The sequence below is a fragment of the Bubalus bubalis genome, chromosome X, assembly GCF_019923935.1.
Source record: "Bubalus bubalis isolate 160015118507 breed Murrah chromosome X, NDDB_SH_1, whole genome shotgun sequence".
NCBI classification, from domain to species: domain Eukaryota; kingdom Metazoa; phylum Chordata; class Mammalia; order Artiodactyla; family Bovidae; genus Bubalus; species Bubalus bubalis.
In genome coordinates this window covers 64,428,576-64,445,719 of record NC_059181.1, presented here as the reverse complement: position 1 = coordinate 64,445,719, position 17,144 = coordinate 64,428,576, and the positions used below count along the sequence as shown (strand labels likewise).

Below are 17,144 nucleotides of genomic sequence, written 5' to 3'. Positions count from 1 at the left end.
CATTCAACCTAGATCATGACCACTACTGTAAAATCACCCTTGAACCATCTTCATGTGCTCAAACTTGTTTGCCTTTCCTCTCTGGTTGACGTACTCCAGAGGCGTTAGCTCACAGAGAACCTTCCAGAGTTGAAACACTGCTGATGTGATCAATCCCCAGAGGCAGCTAGCTCCTTGAGCCTGCCTAGCTCTGCATGGGGAAACAGGGGTAGAGGTTTTCTAATCCCTGGTCCTGATGACATTTAAAACAAGTAAAAGTCCCTAGGGGGCCAAAAGTTTCATGTTGCAGTCCAGGCCAGACCTGGTGGGGGAGGGGCAGGAAAGAGTGAGTTGTGCATATGTGAGAATGTGTTGGAGTTGTAACTGGAGGTTTCTACATTTGCTCTGAGTTCCCAGACTCTACCCTATGTTTGCCAGAGATAGAAAAGGAAACAAATGGGACCAGGAAGTAAGGAGGAGGAGAGAAGGAGATGGGATAAAAGAGGGAAGAGCAGGTCTTATGCACATCTGCGCTTTCTGACCCTTAATGAAGGAGACTTAGTATGGCAGCCTCTATGGTGCAGGGTTGGAGAGATGGACCAGCAAACTGATGTGGGTGTTGGGAGAGACACCACAGGAGAAATAACAAGAATAATAGCTACTATTTATCTTACAGATGAGGAAACTGAGGCTCAGAGAGTATAAATTACTTGGCCAAGGTCACCTTTATTCATTCAGCAAGTAATTACTAAGCACCTACTCTGTGCCACACACTGTGTTAATAGGTAGTGGAGCAAACATTTGAACCCAGGGCTGTCTGAATTGAGGCTTTGGAGTCAGGTTTGTCATTTTCAGTGTCCTTCCTCTCTTTGTAGTGTTGTCCTATCAAGCCTACTCGTCATCTACTTTTTCCAGTCACCCCTGGTAAACCCCTTCCACCTTGTACTACATACCTGACTCCTGTGTGGTTGATCCAAAGCACCTGAAATCTGATTTCTCTCTGGAAATGGGAGGAACTCATCTATAAGCAGCATTTGAAATTCTTGTCCCTGATGTAGGCCTTTTAGCCTTGCCCCCCCTCCCCCACTATACTATAACTGAACCTTCCAGCTCTGTTTTGTGCCGAGTAGAGAAGTAAAAGAGAAGGACAGGTTGAAGAAGCCAGTCCACCTGACTCCTACTGTCTGAATTGTGCTGTGATCACCAATCCCAGTCTATTTACAGTTCCACAGCCCCAAGCCAAGACCCTTTGCACATCTACAGGTAATATTCTCAGGAGAACCACTGTGCTTAGTGTAAGCAGCACCTCCTCTGGCAGCCTAATGTCTGGGATTGACATTCTTCTAAGGACTAGCAATTGGGGGCATCAGGTCTGGGCATGTCCAAGACCTGCTGGAGTCCCCAACTTGAAGCAGTGCTCCTGCCTGGTGGGACTCCACACCATGAAAACTCAGCTTATTTCCACACCTTCTCTTGCCCCCTGAGAAGCCATGAGGATAAATTGCAAGGCAGGGCCAGACCCAAGACAGACTGACCATTTGTTTCAGGGCTTCTTGGAAGGACTTTGGAGCAGGATTTTGGAGCCTAATATGAGCCAATTTGCATGACTTCAGGTGAGGATCTCTGTGATGTTCATCCCTTATCTCACCTTGCCATCCTCTGTCCTTTTTCTTTATCCCTCTCCAGCTTCCTATGGTCTCTTCTAGGAGCCTCGCTTGCTTCACTAAATGGTGTAAGAATTGGAAAGCTTGGTTATTGTTGTTGTTATTGTCATTGTTAAACAGAAAAAGTTGTCAATATGTCATACTGAAAATTTTAGAAATTCTAAAATGAAAATGAAGGCTGTTCCCCAAAGTTCCAGTAATTTCAACAGCAGCTTTTAACAAACCATAAAAACCCTTGACAGGTTACTTTTGAAGACTTGAAATACCTACCTAAATCCAGGAGGTGGGAACTCCTATTATTGAAAGCCTACTGTGCATCACCATGCTGTATTCTTTACATATGTGATCTCATTTTTTTCTCCCTGTTATCTTATGAGGTAGGAAACTGGTGCCTGCAGAGGTAATATAATATGCCCACGGTCACATAACAAGTAAGTGATGACATCAGGATTTGAAGCTAGGCCTGGTGCCTCTCCTCTCCTTGGCACTATTGCTCGGTCAAGTCTAGTCATCATCCCATGTCTGCTCTTTCCAATCACCCCTTCCCACCTTGCAATGTCTCCCAAAGTGAGGTTCTGAACCAGGTTGATTTTAAGAAGTATCACTGTGTCTCCACATTAAAGCCCAGATAAATCAATCAATGAATATTTTTTGGAACTCCCCATGTGCTTAATGTCATGATACATATAAGAGAAGTTTAAGACATGAATCCTGCCTCTGAAACACAGCTGAGAAGTTGAGATGAGGAGCCAAAACTAACCCCCTTAGACAGGTCAGGACATAATAAGGGCTGGTGCAAGACAGAAGAAGAGAAGTAAAACTTTAGGGAGAGTACTTTCATAAGGTTGGGGTGTTTTGAATAGATAGAAGAGGGAAGTGCTCATAAGCAGGGGAAACTTGGATAGGTGGGGGCCAGGGAGAGATGGCAGGTTTCCTTGAATTTCATACTAAATTGTACATATCAATACAGTAAAGTAGGAGCCATTCTAGGTTCTGAAACTAAAATATGACATGATGCAGTGATATTTGGATGGATCATGGTGGTATTTCAAGGGTGAGCCTTCAAAGACCTGGACCAGAACACTGGTGGTAGGATACTCCCTATCCTATTCCTCCTGAATGACTGAGAGCTGTTAGGAAGAGAGTATCAATAGCATTTGGAGGTATATCATTTAAGGGGATCAAGGAGAAAGGAAGAAGTAAAGATGACTCTGAGGTTTCCAGCCTTGATACCAACTGGGATGGGGAGCCATTGGGAGTAGGGGATAGTTTTACAGAAATATATACTTGATGTGTTCTTTTTCAATACATTGAATTTGAGATATGATACAATGTTAGTATAACTACATGGAATAATTTGTTGCAGCCAATTAAAAAGAAATTTTTAAAGCTAATTTGATGACAAGAGAATAATTTGCTCATGGTAACAATCTTAAGTGAAAAAACAGGGTGTGAAATGATTTAATACCATATAGTCTCAACTTTGCAAGTATACATAATGTCTGTGTGAGTGAATGTATGGATATGCATAGCAAAACGCTAGAGGGAAATATACCAAAAATTATAACAGTAGTTATCTTTAATGGTAGAATTGAAATTATGGGTAATTTTTTACTTGTTCTTTATTCTTTTTCTGTTATTTTTCAAAATTCCTGTATGAACATGTCTTGCTTTTATAGTCAGAAAAAAGAAATACATGTTGGAGCTTTTTAAGAAAAAGACAATAATCTTTATCAGATCTTATGTCCCAATTTTTAGTTTACAAAATCTGGTCACTGTAGCTGCAAATAAAGTACTGGAGATGGACTATTTTACATGTCTGAAGTACTGACTCCTTTCTTAGGTACCTCTAGTAATTCTAGGGTGCTTCCTTTTGTCTTGAAAAGCATATCATGATGTAAAACCTCTTCAATCTAGTAGAAGGGCAGAAAATCCAGATAGCTCCCTAGGACCACCACCCTTTCAAAAATTCTCATTCTCCAAGGCAACTGTCTGTCTTTCTTTTGGGGTTTTCTCTTCTGTGCCATTGATCTATGTGTCTATTCATGTCTCAATTACTGTAGCTATATAATAAATCTTAAAATCAGGTAGAGTGATTCCTCTTTCTTCCTTTTCAAACTTGTTTTAGCTACACTAGTTTCTTTGCCTTTCCATATAAGCTTTAGAATAACTTTTTCTGTATCTTAAAAAAAAAAACACCTTGATGAGATTTTGTTAGGAGTTGTGTTAAATCTGTATATCAATTTGGAGAGAATTCCAATCCATGAACATGGTATATTTCTCGATTTATCGAGATCTTCTCTTATTTCCTTCATCAGCATTTTGTCATTTTCAGCATACACATCCTTAACAGGTTTTATAAAAGTTTTTCTTTTATTGAGTTATGTTTTTCATTTTGGTTTCCATGTGTTTGTTGCTAGTATACAGAAATATATTTCTTGTATATTGTGCTTATATCCTGTGACACTTCTGAACTCATTTATAATTTATAGGTGTTTTCTTGTAGACTCGTTAGGATTTTCTACATAGATCACCATCTGCAAATAGAGACAGTTTTCTTTCTTTCTGTCTGATCTATATGCCTTTTATTTCATCTTCTTGCCTTATTACACTGGCTAAGACTTCGAGTATTATGTTGGATAAGAGTGGTGAGAACAGATATCCTTACCTTGTTCTAGAACTTAGAGGGAAAACATTCACTCTTTTACCAATAAGTATGATGTCAGCTCTAGGTTTTGTTGATTTCCCTTAAAAGTTGAGAGAGTACCCCTCTATATTCCTAGTTTCATGAGAATTTATGTCATGAATGGATGTTGAATTTTATTTCATGTTTTTGCTGTATCAGTTGACACTAATACTGCCATATATGTAATTTTTCTTTTTAGCCTTTTAACATGGTAGGTTACACTGATTGATTATCAAATATTCAACTAGCTTTATATACCTGGGATAAATCCCACTTGTTCATGGTGTAATATATATAGTATATTATATATTAGATTAGATGAAATCTGATTATATATATATATTAGATTAGATTAGATATGTTATATATTGTGTATGTGCTAAGTCGCTTCAGTCATGTCCAACTCTGCAACCCTTATGGACTGTGGGGTCGCAGTCCATAGGAGCCGTCCAGGCTCCTCTGTCCATGGGATTCTCCAGGCAAGAATACTGGAGTGGGTTACCATGCCCTCCTCCAGGGGATCTTCCCTACCCAGGTATTGAACCCTCATCTTTTACATCTCCTGCATTGACAGGTGGGTTCATTATCAATAGTGACACCTGGGAAGCCCATACTATATGTTGTGATTAATTGTGTTAGCCACTCAGTCATGTGCGACACTGTGACACCATGGACTGTAGCCTGCCAGTCTTCTCTGTCCATAGAATTCCTCAGGCAAGAACACTGGAGTGAGTAGCCATTCCCTTCTGCAGGAGATCTTACCAACCTGGGATCAAACCTGGGTGTCCCACATTGCAGGCAGATTCTTTACCATCTGAGCTACTAGGGAAGTCCATATAGGACTAGTATTGCCCTGATACTGAAAACAAATGATGGCATCACAAAAAAGAAAACTACAGACTAATATCCTTCATGAAATGTAAAGCCTTCAATAAAATACTAACAAACAGAATTCTTAGTTTTTAATTCCTAGAAATAAATATATATTTTTTGTATATTATATTATATATATATTACTTTTTGTTTTGTTTTGTTTAGTAGTTAAGTCATGTTTGACTCTCTTACAAACCCAAGGACCGTAGCTCACCAGGTTCCCCTGTCTATGGGATTTCCCAGGCAAGAATACTGGAGTGGGTTGCCATTTGTTTCCCCAAGGGATCCTCCGGACACAGGGATCAAACCCACATCTGCATTTTACAGGCAGATTCTTTACCACTGAGCCACCACCAGGGAAGGGCTTCCCTCATAGCTCAGTCAGTAAAGAATTTGCCTGCAATGCAGGAGACCTGGGTTTGATTCCTGGGTCTGGAAGATCTCTGGAGAAGGAGGAGAAAATACCCATCCCAGTATTTTCGCCTGGAAAATCCCATGGACAGAGGAGCCTGGCAGGCTACAGTCCATGGGATCCCAAAAGTCAACACGACTTAGTGACTAAACCACCACCATCAGGGAAGCCCCTATATCTTATATATATTAGCAAGGATATATGTATATATATATGACATATGTATATTATATAATGTATATACAATATATATATTATATAAAATATATATAATATATGTATATTTCAGTTCAGTTCAGTCACTCAGTCGTGTCCGACTCTTTGTGACTCCACAGACTGCAGCACGCCAGGCCTCCCTGTCCATCACCAACTCCCGGAGCTTGCTCAAACTCATGTCCATAGAGTCAGTGATGCCATCCAACCATTTCATCCTCTGTCGTCCCCTTCTCCTCCCACCTTCAATCTTTCCCAGCATCAGGGCCTTTTCCAATGAGTCAGTTCTTCTCATCAGATGGCCAAAGTATTGGAGCTTCAGCTTCAGTATCAGTCCTTCCAAAAATATTCAGGAATGGTTGGATCTCCTTGCCATCGAAGGGACTCTCAAGAGTCTTCTCCAACACCACAGCTCAAAAGCATCAATTCTTTGGCACTCGGTTTTCTTTATAGTCCAACTCTCACATCCATATATGACCACTGGAAAAACCATAGCTTTGACTAGACAAACCTTTGTTGACAAAGTAATGAATGTCTCTGCTTTTTAATAAGCTGTCTAGGTTGGTCATAACTTTTCTTCCAAGGAGCAAGCATCTTTAAATTTCATGGCTGCAGTCACCATCTGCAGTGATTTTGGAGCCCCCCAAAATAAAGTCTCTCACTATTTCCATTGTTTCCCCATCTATTTGCAATGAAGTATTGAGACCGGATGCCATGATCTTAGTTTTCTGAATGCTGAGTTTTAAGCCACCTTTTTCAACCCCTCTTGCAATTTCATCAAGAGGCTCTTTAGTTCTTCACTTTCTGCCATAAAGTTGGTGTCATCTGTATGTCTGAGGTTATTGATATTTCTTCTGGCAATCTTGATTCCAGCTTGTGCTTCATCCAGCCCGGCATTTCACATGATGTACTCTGCATATAAGTTAAATAAGCAGGGTGACAATATACAGCCTTGATGTACTCCTTTCCTGATTTGGAACAAGTCTGTTGTTCCATGTCCAGTTTTAACTGTTGCTTCTTGACATGCATACAGATTTCTCAAGAGGCAGGTCAGGTAGTCCGGTATTCCCATCTCTTGAAGAATTTTCCACAGTTTGTTGTGATCCACACAGTCAAAGGCTTTGGTGTAGTCAATAAAGCAGAAGTATATCTTTTTATGGAACTATCGTGCTTTTTTGATGATCCAACAGATACTGGAAATTTGATCTCTGGTTCCTCTGCCTTTTCTAAATCCAGCTTGAACATCTGAAAGTTCATGGTTCACATACTGTTGAAGACTGGCTTGGAGAATTTTGAGCATTATTTTGCTACCATGTGAGATGAGTGCAATTGTGCAGTAGTTTGAGCATTCTTTGCCATTGCCTTTCTTTGGGATTAGAATGAAAACTGACCTTTTCCAGTCCTGTGGCCACTGCTGAGTCTCCAAATTTGCTGGCATATTGAGTGCAGCACTTTCACAGCATTATCTTTCAGGATTTGAAATACCTCCACTGGAATTCCATCACCTCTACTAGCTTGTTCGTAGTGATGCTTCCTAAGGCCCACTTGACTTCACATTCCAGGATGTCTGGCTCTAGGGGAGTGATCACACCATCTTGGTTATCTGGGTCCTTAAGATCTTTTTTGTATAGTTTTTCTATGTATTCTTGCCAACTCTTCTTAATATCTTCTGCTTCTGTTAGGTCCATACTGTTTCTGTCCTTTATCGAGCCCATCTTTGCATGAAATGTTCCCTTGGTATCTCTAATTTTCTTGAAAAGATCTCTAGTCTTTCCTATTCTATTATTTTCCTCTATTTCTTTGCATTGATCATGGAGGAAGGCTTTCTTATCTCTCCTTGCTATTCTGTGGAACTCGGCATTCAGATGGGTGTATCTTTCGTTTTCTTCTTTGCCTTTTGCATCTTTTCTTTTCTCAGCTATTTGTAAGGCCTCCTCAGACAACCATTTTGCCTTTTTGCCTTTTTCTTGGAGATGGTCTTAATCACTGCCTCCTGAACAATGTCACAAACTTTAGTCCATAGTTCTTCGGGTACTCTGTCTATCAGATCTAATTCCCGGAATCTATTTGTCACTTCTACTGTATAAAAATAAAGGATTTTATTTATGTCATACCTGAATGGTGTAGTGGTTTTCCCTACTTTCTTCAATTTAAGTCTGAATTTGGCAATAAGGAGTTCATGATCTGAGGCACAGTCAGCTCTAAGTCTTGTTTTTGTTGACTGTAGAGAGCTTCTCCATCTTTGGCTGCAAAGAATATAATCAATCTGACTTTGGTATTGACCATCTGGTGATGTCCATGCATAGAGTCTTCTCTTGTGTTGTTGGAAGAGGGTGTTGCTATGATCAGGGTGTTCTCTTGGCAAAACTCTGTTATCCTTTGACCTGCTTCATTTTGTACTTCAAGGCCAAATTTGCCTGTTATTCCAGGTATCTCTTGACATCCTGCTTTTGCATTCTAGTCCCCTATGATGAAAAGGATATCTTTCTTGGATATTAATTCTAGAAGGTCTTGTAGGTCTTCATAGAACCATTCAACTTAAGATTCTTCAGCATTACTGGTTGGGGCATAGGCTTGGATTATTGTGATATTGAATTGTTTGCCTTGGAAATGAACAAAGATCATTCTGTCATTTTTGAGATTGCATACAAGTACTGCATTTCGGACTCTTTTGTTGACTATGAGGGGTACTCCATTTCCCTAAGGGATTCTTGCCCACAGTAGTAGATATAATGGTCATGTGAGTTAAATTCACCCATTCCAGTCCATTTAATTCGCTGATTCCTAAAATGTCGATGTTCACTCTTGCCATCTGCCAATTTGCCAACTGTTTGACTGCCAACTTGCCTTGATTTATGGACCTAACATTCCAGATTCCTATGCAATATTGCTCTTTATAGCATCGGACTTTACTTCCATCACCAGTTCCATCCACAACTGGGTGTTATTTCCGCTTTGGCTCTATCTCTTCATTCTTTATGGAGTTATTTCTCCACTTATCTCCAGTAGCATAAATCGGCACCTACTGACCTGGGGAGTTCATATTTCAATGTCATATCCTTTTGCCTTTTCATACTGTTCATGGGGTTCTCAAAGCAAGAATAATGAAGTGGTTTGCCATTCCTTCTCCAGTGGACCACATTTTGTCAGAACTCTCCACCATGACCCGTCCGTCTTGGGTGGCCTTACATGACATGGCTCATAGTTTCATTTCAAGGCTGTGGTCCATGTGATCAGATTGGTTAGTTTTCTGTGATTGTGGTTTTCATTTTGTCTTCCCTTTGATGGAGAAGGATAAGAGGCTCATGGAAGCTTCCTGATGGCAGAGACTGACTGAGGGGGAAACTGGGTCTTGTTCTGATGGGTGGGACCATGCTTCAGTTCAGTCGTTCAGTTGTGTCTGACTCTTTGCGACCCCATGAATTGCAGCACACCAGGCCTCCCTGTCCATCACCAACTCCTGGAGTTCACTCTAACTCATGTCCATCAAGTCGGTGATGCCATCCAGCCATCTCATCCTCTGTCATCCCCTTTTCCTCCTGCCCCCAATCCCTCCCAGCATCAGAGTCTTTTCCAATGAGTCAACTCTTCACATGAGGTGGCCAAAGTACTGGAGTTTCAGCTTTAGCATCATTCCTTCCAAAGAACACCCAGGACTGACCTCCTTTAGAATGGACTGGTTGGATCTCCTTGCATTCCAAGGGACTCTCAAGAGTCTTCTCCAACACCACAGTTCAAAAGCATCAGTTTTTCAGTGCTGAGCTTTCTTCACAGTCCAACTCTCACATCCATACATGACCACTGGGAAAACCATAGCCTTGACTAGACAGACCTTTGTTGGCAATGTAATGTCTCTGCTTTTGAAGATGCTATCTAGGTTGGTCATAACTTTCCTTCCAAGGAGTAAGCGTCCTTTAATTTCATGACTGCAATCACCATCTGCAGTGATTTTGGAGCCCCCAAAAAATAAAGTCTGACACTGTTTCCAGTGTTTCCCCATCTATTTCCCATGAAGTGATGGGACCAGATGCCATGATCTTCGTTTTCTGAATATTGAGCTTTAAGCCAACTTATTCACTCTCCTCTTACCCTTTCATCAAGAGGCTTTTTAGTTCCTCTTCACTTTCTGCCATAAGGGTGGTGTCATCTGCATATCTGAGGTTATTGATATTTCTCCCAGCAATCTTGATTCCAGCTTGTGCTTCTTCCAGCCCAGCGTTTCTCATGATGCTTAGTAAATCTTTAATCCAATTTTCTGTTGATGGGTGGGGCTGTGTTCCCTCCATGTTGTTTGACCTGAGGCCAAACTATGGTGGAAGTAATGAAGATAACGTGGACCTCCTTCAAAAGATCCCATTCATGCACTGCTGCACTCAGTGCCCCCAACCCTGCAGCAGGCTACTGCCAACCCATGCCTCTGTGAGAGACTTCTGGACACTCTCGTGCAAGTCTGGCTCAGTCTCTTGTGGGGTCACTGCTCCTTTTTCCTGGGTCCTGGTGCACACAAGCTTTTGTTTGTGCCCTCCAAGAGTCTGTTTCTGTACCCAGAGCCCCTGCCCCTGCAGCAGTCCACTGGTGACCCACACCTCTGCAGGAGACACTCAACACAGTTCTGGCTCAGTCTCTGTGGGAACTCTGGGTCCTGGTGCGCACAAGGTTTGATTGAGCCCTTCGAGTGTCTTTGGTGGGTATGGGGTTTGATTCTAAATGTGATTTCACCCCTCCTACTGTCTTTCTGGGGCTTCTCCTTTGCCCTTGGATGTGGGGTATCTTTTTTTGGTGGGATCCAACATTTTCCTGTTGATGGCTGTTCAGCAGCAAGTTGTAATTTTGGAGTTCTTGCAGGAGAAGATGAGCATATGTCCTTCTATTCCACCATCTTGGACTGCCATATGTAGTTTTTAGAATTAGCTAATATATGTAAAAATTGTTAATTCTAAGAATTAAAAACTAAAAATTCTATTTGCTAATATTTTATTGAAGACTTTACATCTATATCCATGCGGGATATTAGTCTGTAGTTTTATTTTTTGTAATGCCATCATTTCCTCTCAGTATCAGATCAGTACTAGTCCTATAAAAGTGAGTTTGGAAATGTTACCTTTTCTTGTATTTTCTGCAAGAGATAGTATAGAATTGGTGTTAATTGTCCTTTTTTAGTAGAAATCTCCAATGAAACCATCTGGGCCTAAAAGATTTTTTTCAGGAGGTTTTTTTTTTTAAATTTCTACTTTAGTACCATTGTGGTCAGAAAACATGTTCTGTATAATTTAAGATATTTTCAATTTGTTGAAGTTTGTTTTATGACCCAGTATACAGTCTATCTGGAGAAGGCAATGGCACCCTACTCAGTACTCTTGCCTGGAAAATCCCATGGACAGAGGAGCCTGGTAGGCTGCAGTCCATGGGGTCGCTAAGAGTCGGACACGACTGAGCGACTTCACTTTCACTTTTCACTTTCACGCATTGGAGAAGGAAATGGCAACCCACTCCAGTGTTCTTGCCTGGAGAATCCCAGGGACGGTGGAGCCTGATGGTCTGCCGTCTATGGGGTCGCACAGAGTCGGATACGACTGAAGCGACTTAGCAGCAGCAGCAGCAGCTAGGTATATATTATACATATGTAACTTGTTATAGTCTACTGGTGTTGACATTGTACCAGTTAGAGTGAAGCATAGAAATCTTACTTACTTTTAAGTCCCTTTCCTCTTCCCCACTTGTAACCTTATTGTATTATTATATAATCTAATAGATATTGCCTCTATTTATTCAGAACTACATCAGAGAATGTTATAATTTTTCCTTTAATCATCAAACATAGTTTGAAAAACTCAAGAGGAGATAAAAATCTGATATTTACCTGTATTTTTATCCTTTCCATTGTTCTTTCTTCCTTCCTGGCATTCCAAGCTATCTTCAATCACCATTTCCTTTCCCTGTCAAAAAGTTCCTTTACCTAGTCATTAGGGTGGGTCTAGTAACAACACATTCTCTTAGTTTTCTTTCTTCTGAGAATATTTTCATCTCCCCTTCATTCCTGAAGGATATTTTCACTGGATGTAAAATTCAAGGTTGACATTTATTTTCTTTCAGCACCCGAAAAATGCTGTACCACCTCCTTCTGGCCTCCAAGGTTTTTGATGGGAAAACCACTGTCATTTGAACTATCTCTCCCTTATATGGGAGAAGGCAATGGCACCCCACTCCAGTACTCTTGCCTGGCAAATCCCATGGACCGAGGAGCCTGGTAGGCTGCAGTCCATTGGGTCGCTAAGAGTGAGACACGACTGAGCGAATTCACTTTCACTTTTCATTTTCATGCATTGGAGAAGGAAATGGCATCCCACTCCAGTGTTCTTGCCTGGAGAATCCCAGGGACAGCGGAGCCTGGTGGGCTGCCGTCTATGGGGTTGCACAGAGTCAGACACGACTGAAGCAACTTAGCAGCTTCCTTGTATGAAAGCATTTGTTTTTGTTTTTCTACTGTCCAGACTTTTCTTTTTCCTTAGTTTTCAGGGATTTGATATGATAGATCTTGGTATAGATCTTTGAGTTTATGCAGTTTGGAATTCATTCAGCTTCTTTAATCTGTAAGGTTTTTGTTGTGGTTGTTCAGTCACTCAGTCGTATCCACCTCTTTTCAACCCCATGGACTGCAGCACGCCAGGCTTCCCTGTCCTTCATTATTTCCCAGAGTTTGCTCAGACTCATGTCCATTGAGTTGGTGATACCATCCAACCATCTCATCCTCTGTCATCCCCTTCTGCTCCTGCCTTCAATCCTTCCCAGCATTAGGGTCTTTTCCAACAACTCAGCTCTTCCCACCAGGTAGCCAAAGTATTGGAGCTTCAGCATCAGTCCTTCCAATGAATATTCAGGGTTAATTTCCTTTAGGATTAACTTGTTTTGATCTCCTTGCTGTCCAAGGGACTCTCAAGAATCCTCCAGCACCACAGTTTGAAGGCATCAATTCTTTAACACTCAGTCTTCTTTATGGTGCAACTCTAACATCAATACATGACTACTGGAAAAACCATAGCTTTGACTATATGCACCTTTGTTGGTAAAGTAATGTCTCTGCTTTTTAATATACTGTCTAGGGTTTTCATAGTTTTTCTTCCAAGGAACAATCGTCTTTTCATATCAAGGCTGCAGTCACCATCCGCAGTGACTTTGGAGCCCAGGAAAATGAACTCTGTCACTATTTCCATTGTTTCTAAGGTTTTATCTTTTGCCAAATTTGGGGAATCTTTAGCCATTATTTCTTCAAATACTTTTTCAGTCCTACCTTCTTTCTCCTCTTCCTATCGAACTTTGGTGACATGAATATTAGATCTTTTATCATAGTCCCATCTGGTCACTGAGGTTCTGCTCATTTTTGACTATTTTTTTTGCCTTTTGTTCAAATTAGGTAATTTCTATTCTATATATTCCAGTTTACTGATTCTTCCTCTGCCCTGTGCATTCTGCTATTGAGTCCATCTGTTGAGTTTTTTATTTCACTATTTGTACTTCTCGGTTCTAAAATCTCCATTTAGTTTTTCTATATTTCTTCTGTTTCTTTGCTGAGACTATTTTTAATTTGTTTCAAACATGTTTATAATTGCCTGTTGAGGTATTTTTATGATGGCTGCTTTAAACTTCTTATTGGATATTCCCAACCTCACTATCATTCTATGTTGGTCTCTCTTGATTGCCTTTTTCTCATTCAAGTTGAGAGTTTTCTGTGGTTGGTATGAGTGATTTTCTATTATATCTTGAACATTTTAGATATTTGTATAAATCCTCAGTTTAGTTGCTCGGTTGTGTCCAACTATTTGCAACCACATGGACTGTAGCACGCCAGGCTTCCCTGTCCATCACCAACTACTGGAGCTTACTCAAACTCGTGTCCATCGAATTGGTGATGCTATCCAACCATCTCATCCTCTGTTGTCCCCTTCTCCTCCTGCCTTCAATCTTTCCCAGCATCAGGGCCTTTTCCAATGAGTCAGTTCTTCACATCAGGTGGCCAAAGTATTGGAGTTTCAGCTTCAGCATCAGTCCTTCCAATGAATATTCAGGACTAATTTCCTTTAGGATTAACTGGTTTGATCTCCTTGTAGTCCAAGGGACTCTCAAGAGTCTTCTCCAACACCATAGTTCAAAAGCATCAATTCTTTGGTGCTCAGCTTTCTTTATGATCTAACTCTCACATCCATACATGACTACTGGAGAAACCATAGCTTTGACTATACAGACCTTTGTCAGCAATGTAATGTCTCTGCTTTTTAATATGCTGTCTAGGTTGGTCATAGCTTTTTTTCCAAGGAGCAAGAGTCTTAATTTCATGGCTGCAGTCACCATTTGCAGTCATCTTGGAGCCAAAAAAAATAAAGTCTGTCACTGTTTCCATTGTTTCCCCATCTATTTGCCATGAAGTATTGAGACTGGATGCCATGATCTTAGTTTTTTGGATGCTGAGTTTTAAGCCACCTTTTTCAATCTCTTGCAATTTCATCAAGAGGCTCTTTAGTTCCTCTTCACTTTCTGCCATAAGGGTGGTGTCATATCTAAGGTTATTGATATTTCTCCCAGCAATCTTGATTCCAGCCTGTGCTTCATCCAGGCCAGCATTTCTCATGATGTACTCTGCATAGAAGTTACATAAACAGGGTGACAATATACAGCCTTGATGCACTCCTTTCCCAATTAGGAAGCAGCCCATTGTTCCACGTCTGACTCCAACTGTTGCTTCTTGACCTGCATACAGATTTCTTAGGAGGCAGGTCAGGTGGTCTGGTATTCCCATCTTTTGAAGAGTTTTCCACAGTTTTTTGTGATCCACACAGTTAAAGTCTTTGGCGTAATCAATGGAGCAGAAGTAGATGTTTTTCTGTGATTCTCTTGCTTTTTCAATGATCCAACAGATGTTGGCAATTTGATCTCTGGCTCCTCTGCCTTTTCTAAATCCAGCTTGAACATCTGGAATTTCTCGATTCATGTACTGCTGAAGCCTGACTTGGAGAATTTTGAGCATTACTTTGCTAGCATGTGAGATGAGTGCAATTTTGCAGTAGTTTGACCATTCTTTGGCATTGCCTTTCTTTGGGATTGGAATAAAACCTGACCTTTTCCAGTCCTGTGGCCACTGCTGAGTTTTCCAGATTTGCTGGCATATTGAGTGCAGCACTTTCACAGCATCATCTTTTAGGATTTGAAATATCTTAGCTGGAATTCCATCACCTCCACTAGCTTTTTTTGCAGTGATGCTTCCTAAAACCCGCTTGACTTCATATTCCAGGATGTCTGCCTCTAGGTGAGTGATCACATCATCGTGGTTATCTGGGTCATGAAGATCTTTTTTGTATAGTTCTTCTGTGGATTCTTGCCACCTCTTCTTAATATCTTCTGCTTCTGTTAGGTCCATACCATTTCTGTCCTTTATTGTGCCCATCTTTGCATGAAATGTTCCCTTGGTATCTCTGATTTTCTTGAAGAGATCTCTATTTTCCTCTATGTGCATTAATCATTTAGGAACCCTTTCTTATCTCCAAACCTTGCATCTTATTTCAATCTTCAGTTTTAGCAGGCTTCCTCTAATACCATGGTGGCAAGGAAGGGAGGCTCCACCCCGTTACCTATGGATGGGGTAAAAATCTAGGTTTCCCACTCAGTTCTCATTGACAGCCTGGGGGAGGAGGGGTATTCATTGCTACTGGGCAGGACTGGAAATTCAGGCTCCCCCTACTCCACCTCAGGGTACCGCCCTGCCCAAGAATGGCAGTGGCACCTTGTTACTACTCTTCATTAGCCTCCGAGGTGGGCCTCCTTGCCATTGAGCTTGGATAAAAGTCCTGGTTTTCCACTCTGCCTTTTCTGACACCACCCTCATTGGGTGGAAAGAGAGACTGGTTACCACTCGGCTGACCTTTTACTTTCTTGTTTCTTTCATTCAACAAATATGTAATTGGTATTAATATATGCTAGGCATTATTCTACGTGATAGAGATGTAAAAAGGACAGGTGAAGGCCTTGCCCATCATGAAGCTTACTTCTTTCTAATGGGGAAGAAAGACAGTAAGCAAATAAATATTTGGTAATTGGTTACTGGTAAATTCAGAAAGGGTACTTTTTTAGGTAGGATGGTCAGTAAAGGCCTTCCTGAGGAGGTGACATTTGGGAATAGAGCTAAATGCAGTAAAGGGAGGAGCTTTGCAAAAATTGGGATGAAGAACATTCTGGATGAACAGGAGAGCAAGAGCAAAGATTCTGAAACAGGAATGAATTTGGTTTATTTCATGTAAATAGGTTTTAACGTGTATTCAAAAAATTATGACTACCACATCAAACACTTTGATTTCACAGACACCTTGCTTTGGATGAATTTAAGTGTTTTGAGAGTGTAAAAGAAAAGAGAGGTTTTGACATAAATGATATGTGATCATGGCAAAATTCTTGACAGTACTGAAGTTTAGGAAACAAACCTAGCTCTGAAGTAGATAATGTTATTAGCCTTGTTTAACATAAAATAGAACTTAGGGAGGTTGATTAGCTTGTACAAGTTCACACAGTAAAGAAGCGAGGGAGCTGGGATTCCACATGAGAAAATGAACATCATACCGAAAGTTTAGAAGAAATATGAAATTTTCCTTCTGCCAGGTGGAGCTGCTGGGTTTTGCATACAACAAATCAAAAGCTTTTGAAAAATAGTTGGAGACCTATAAGTTGTTTAATTAAGCTTTTTTTCTGTTTGTTCAAAGTTCATGCCTAAAGCAATTATATCACTTTAGTCCCCTCCAGCCTTTAGCTCTAAAATAATCAAGGGGCAAAAGGGGAGTTGGAGCTTATCAGAGAAAATAAGGTTAAACCACTCAGGGTTCTGGAATGCCTAACTGTTGACAATTCTCTCTATCTACCCGGAGGCCCTTTAACCAACTGAGATTCAGGTGCTGTCTTTAGCACAGCCGCCAAATCCAGCAGTGCTAAGGGGCAGTTTATGCCAGAGTAAGCAGGCCCAGTCTCCCTGGCCTTGCTGCTGAGGACAGCCTTTGCAAGATTCTCACCACAAAGTTCCAGGGGAAGCTCTGCAGACATCCCATCCTGTGAACTGCTCTGCTGTACCTGGATAGGGACATCCAGAATCTACAGTCAGGCCACCAAAGAGCTCTCAGTGTTTGAGAAAGGGAAGCATCTTTATAGGCTTCTGGTTTACTCACATCCTTCTGCCTCTTTGCAGCTCCAAGCATATTTTGGAGGGAGATTTCATAAAGATTTCTAAATTGAGTTAGAATTTCAAGTCCATTGTGACATGCAAATTAGTCCTGCTTGCCCGTTG

General features: G+C 40.9%; 1 protein-coding gene across 2 annotated transcripts in view; it reads left to right on the top strand.

Moving 5' to 3' along the window:
• The window catches only part of HDAC8 (histone deacetylase 8), a 248,094-nt gene that overhangs the window by 220,820 nt on the left and 10,130 nt on the right, over positions 1-17,144 (top strand). Inside the window, exon 11 of one of the 2 annotated variants that reach the window (XM_006070018.3) lies at positions 1,527-1,592. The exons of the other annotated variant lie outside the window; for it this stretch is intronic. Within the exon in view, the coding sequence (XP_006070080.1) occupies positions 1,527-1,567 (41 nt within the window). The 3' untranslated portion in view covers positions 1,568-1,592. The remainder of the gene's footprint in view (positions 1-1,526; positions 1,593-17,144) is intronic. 2 annotated transcript variants of the gene reach the window in all.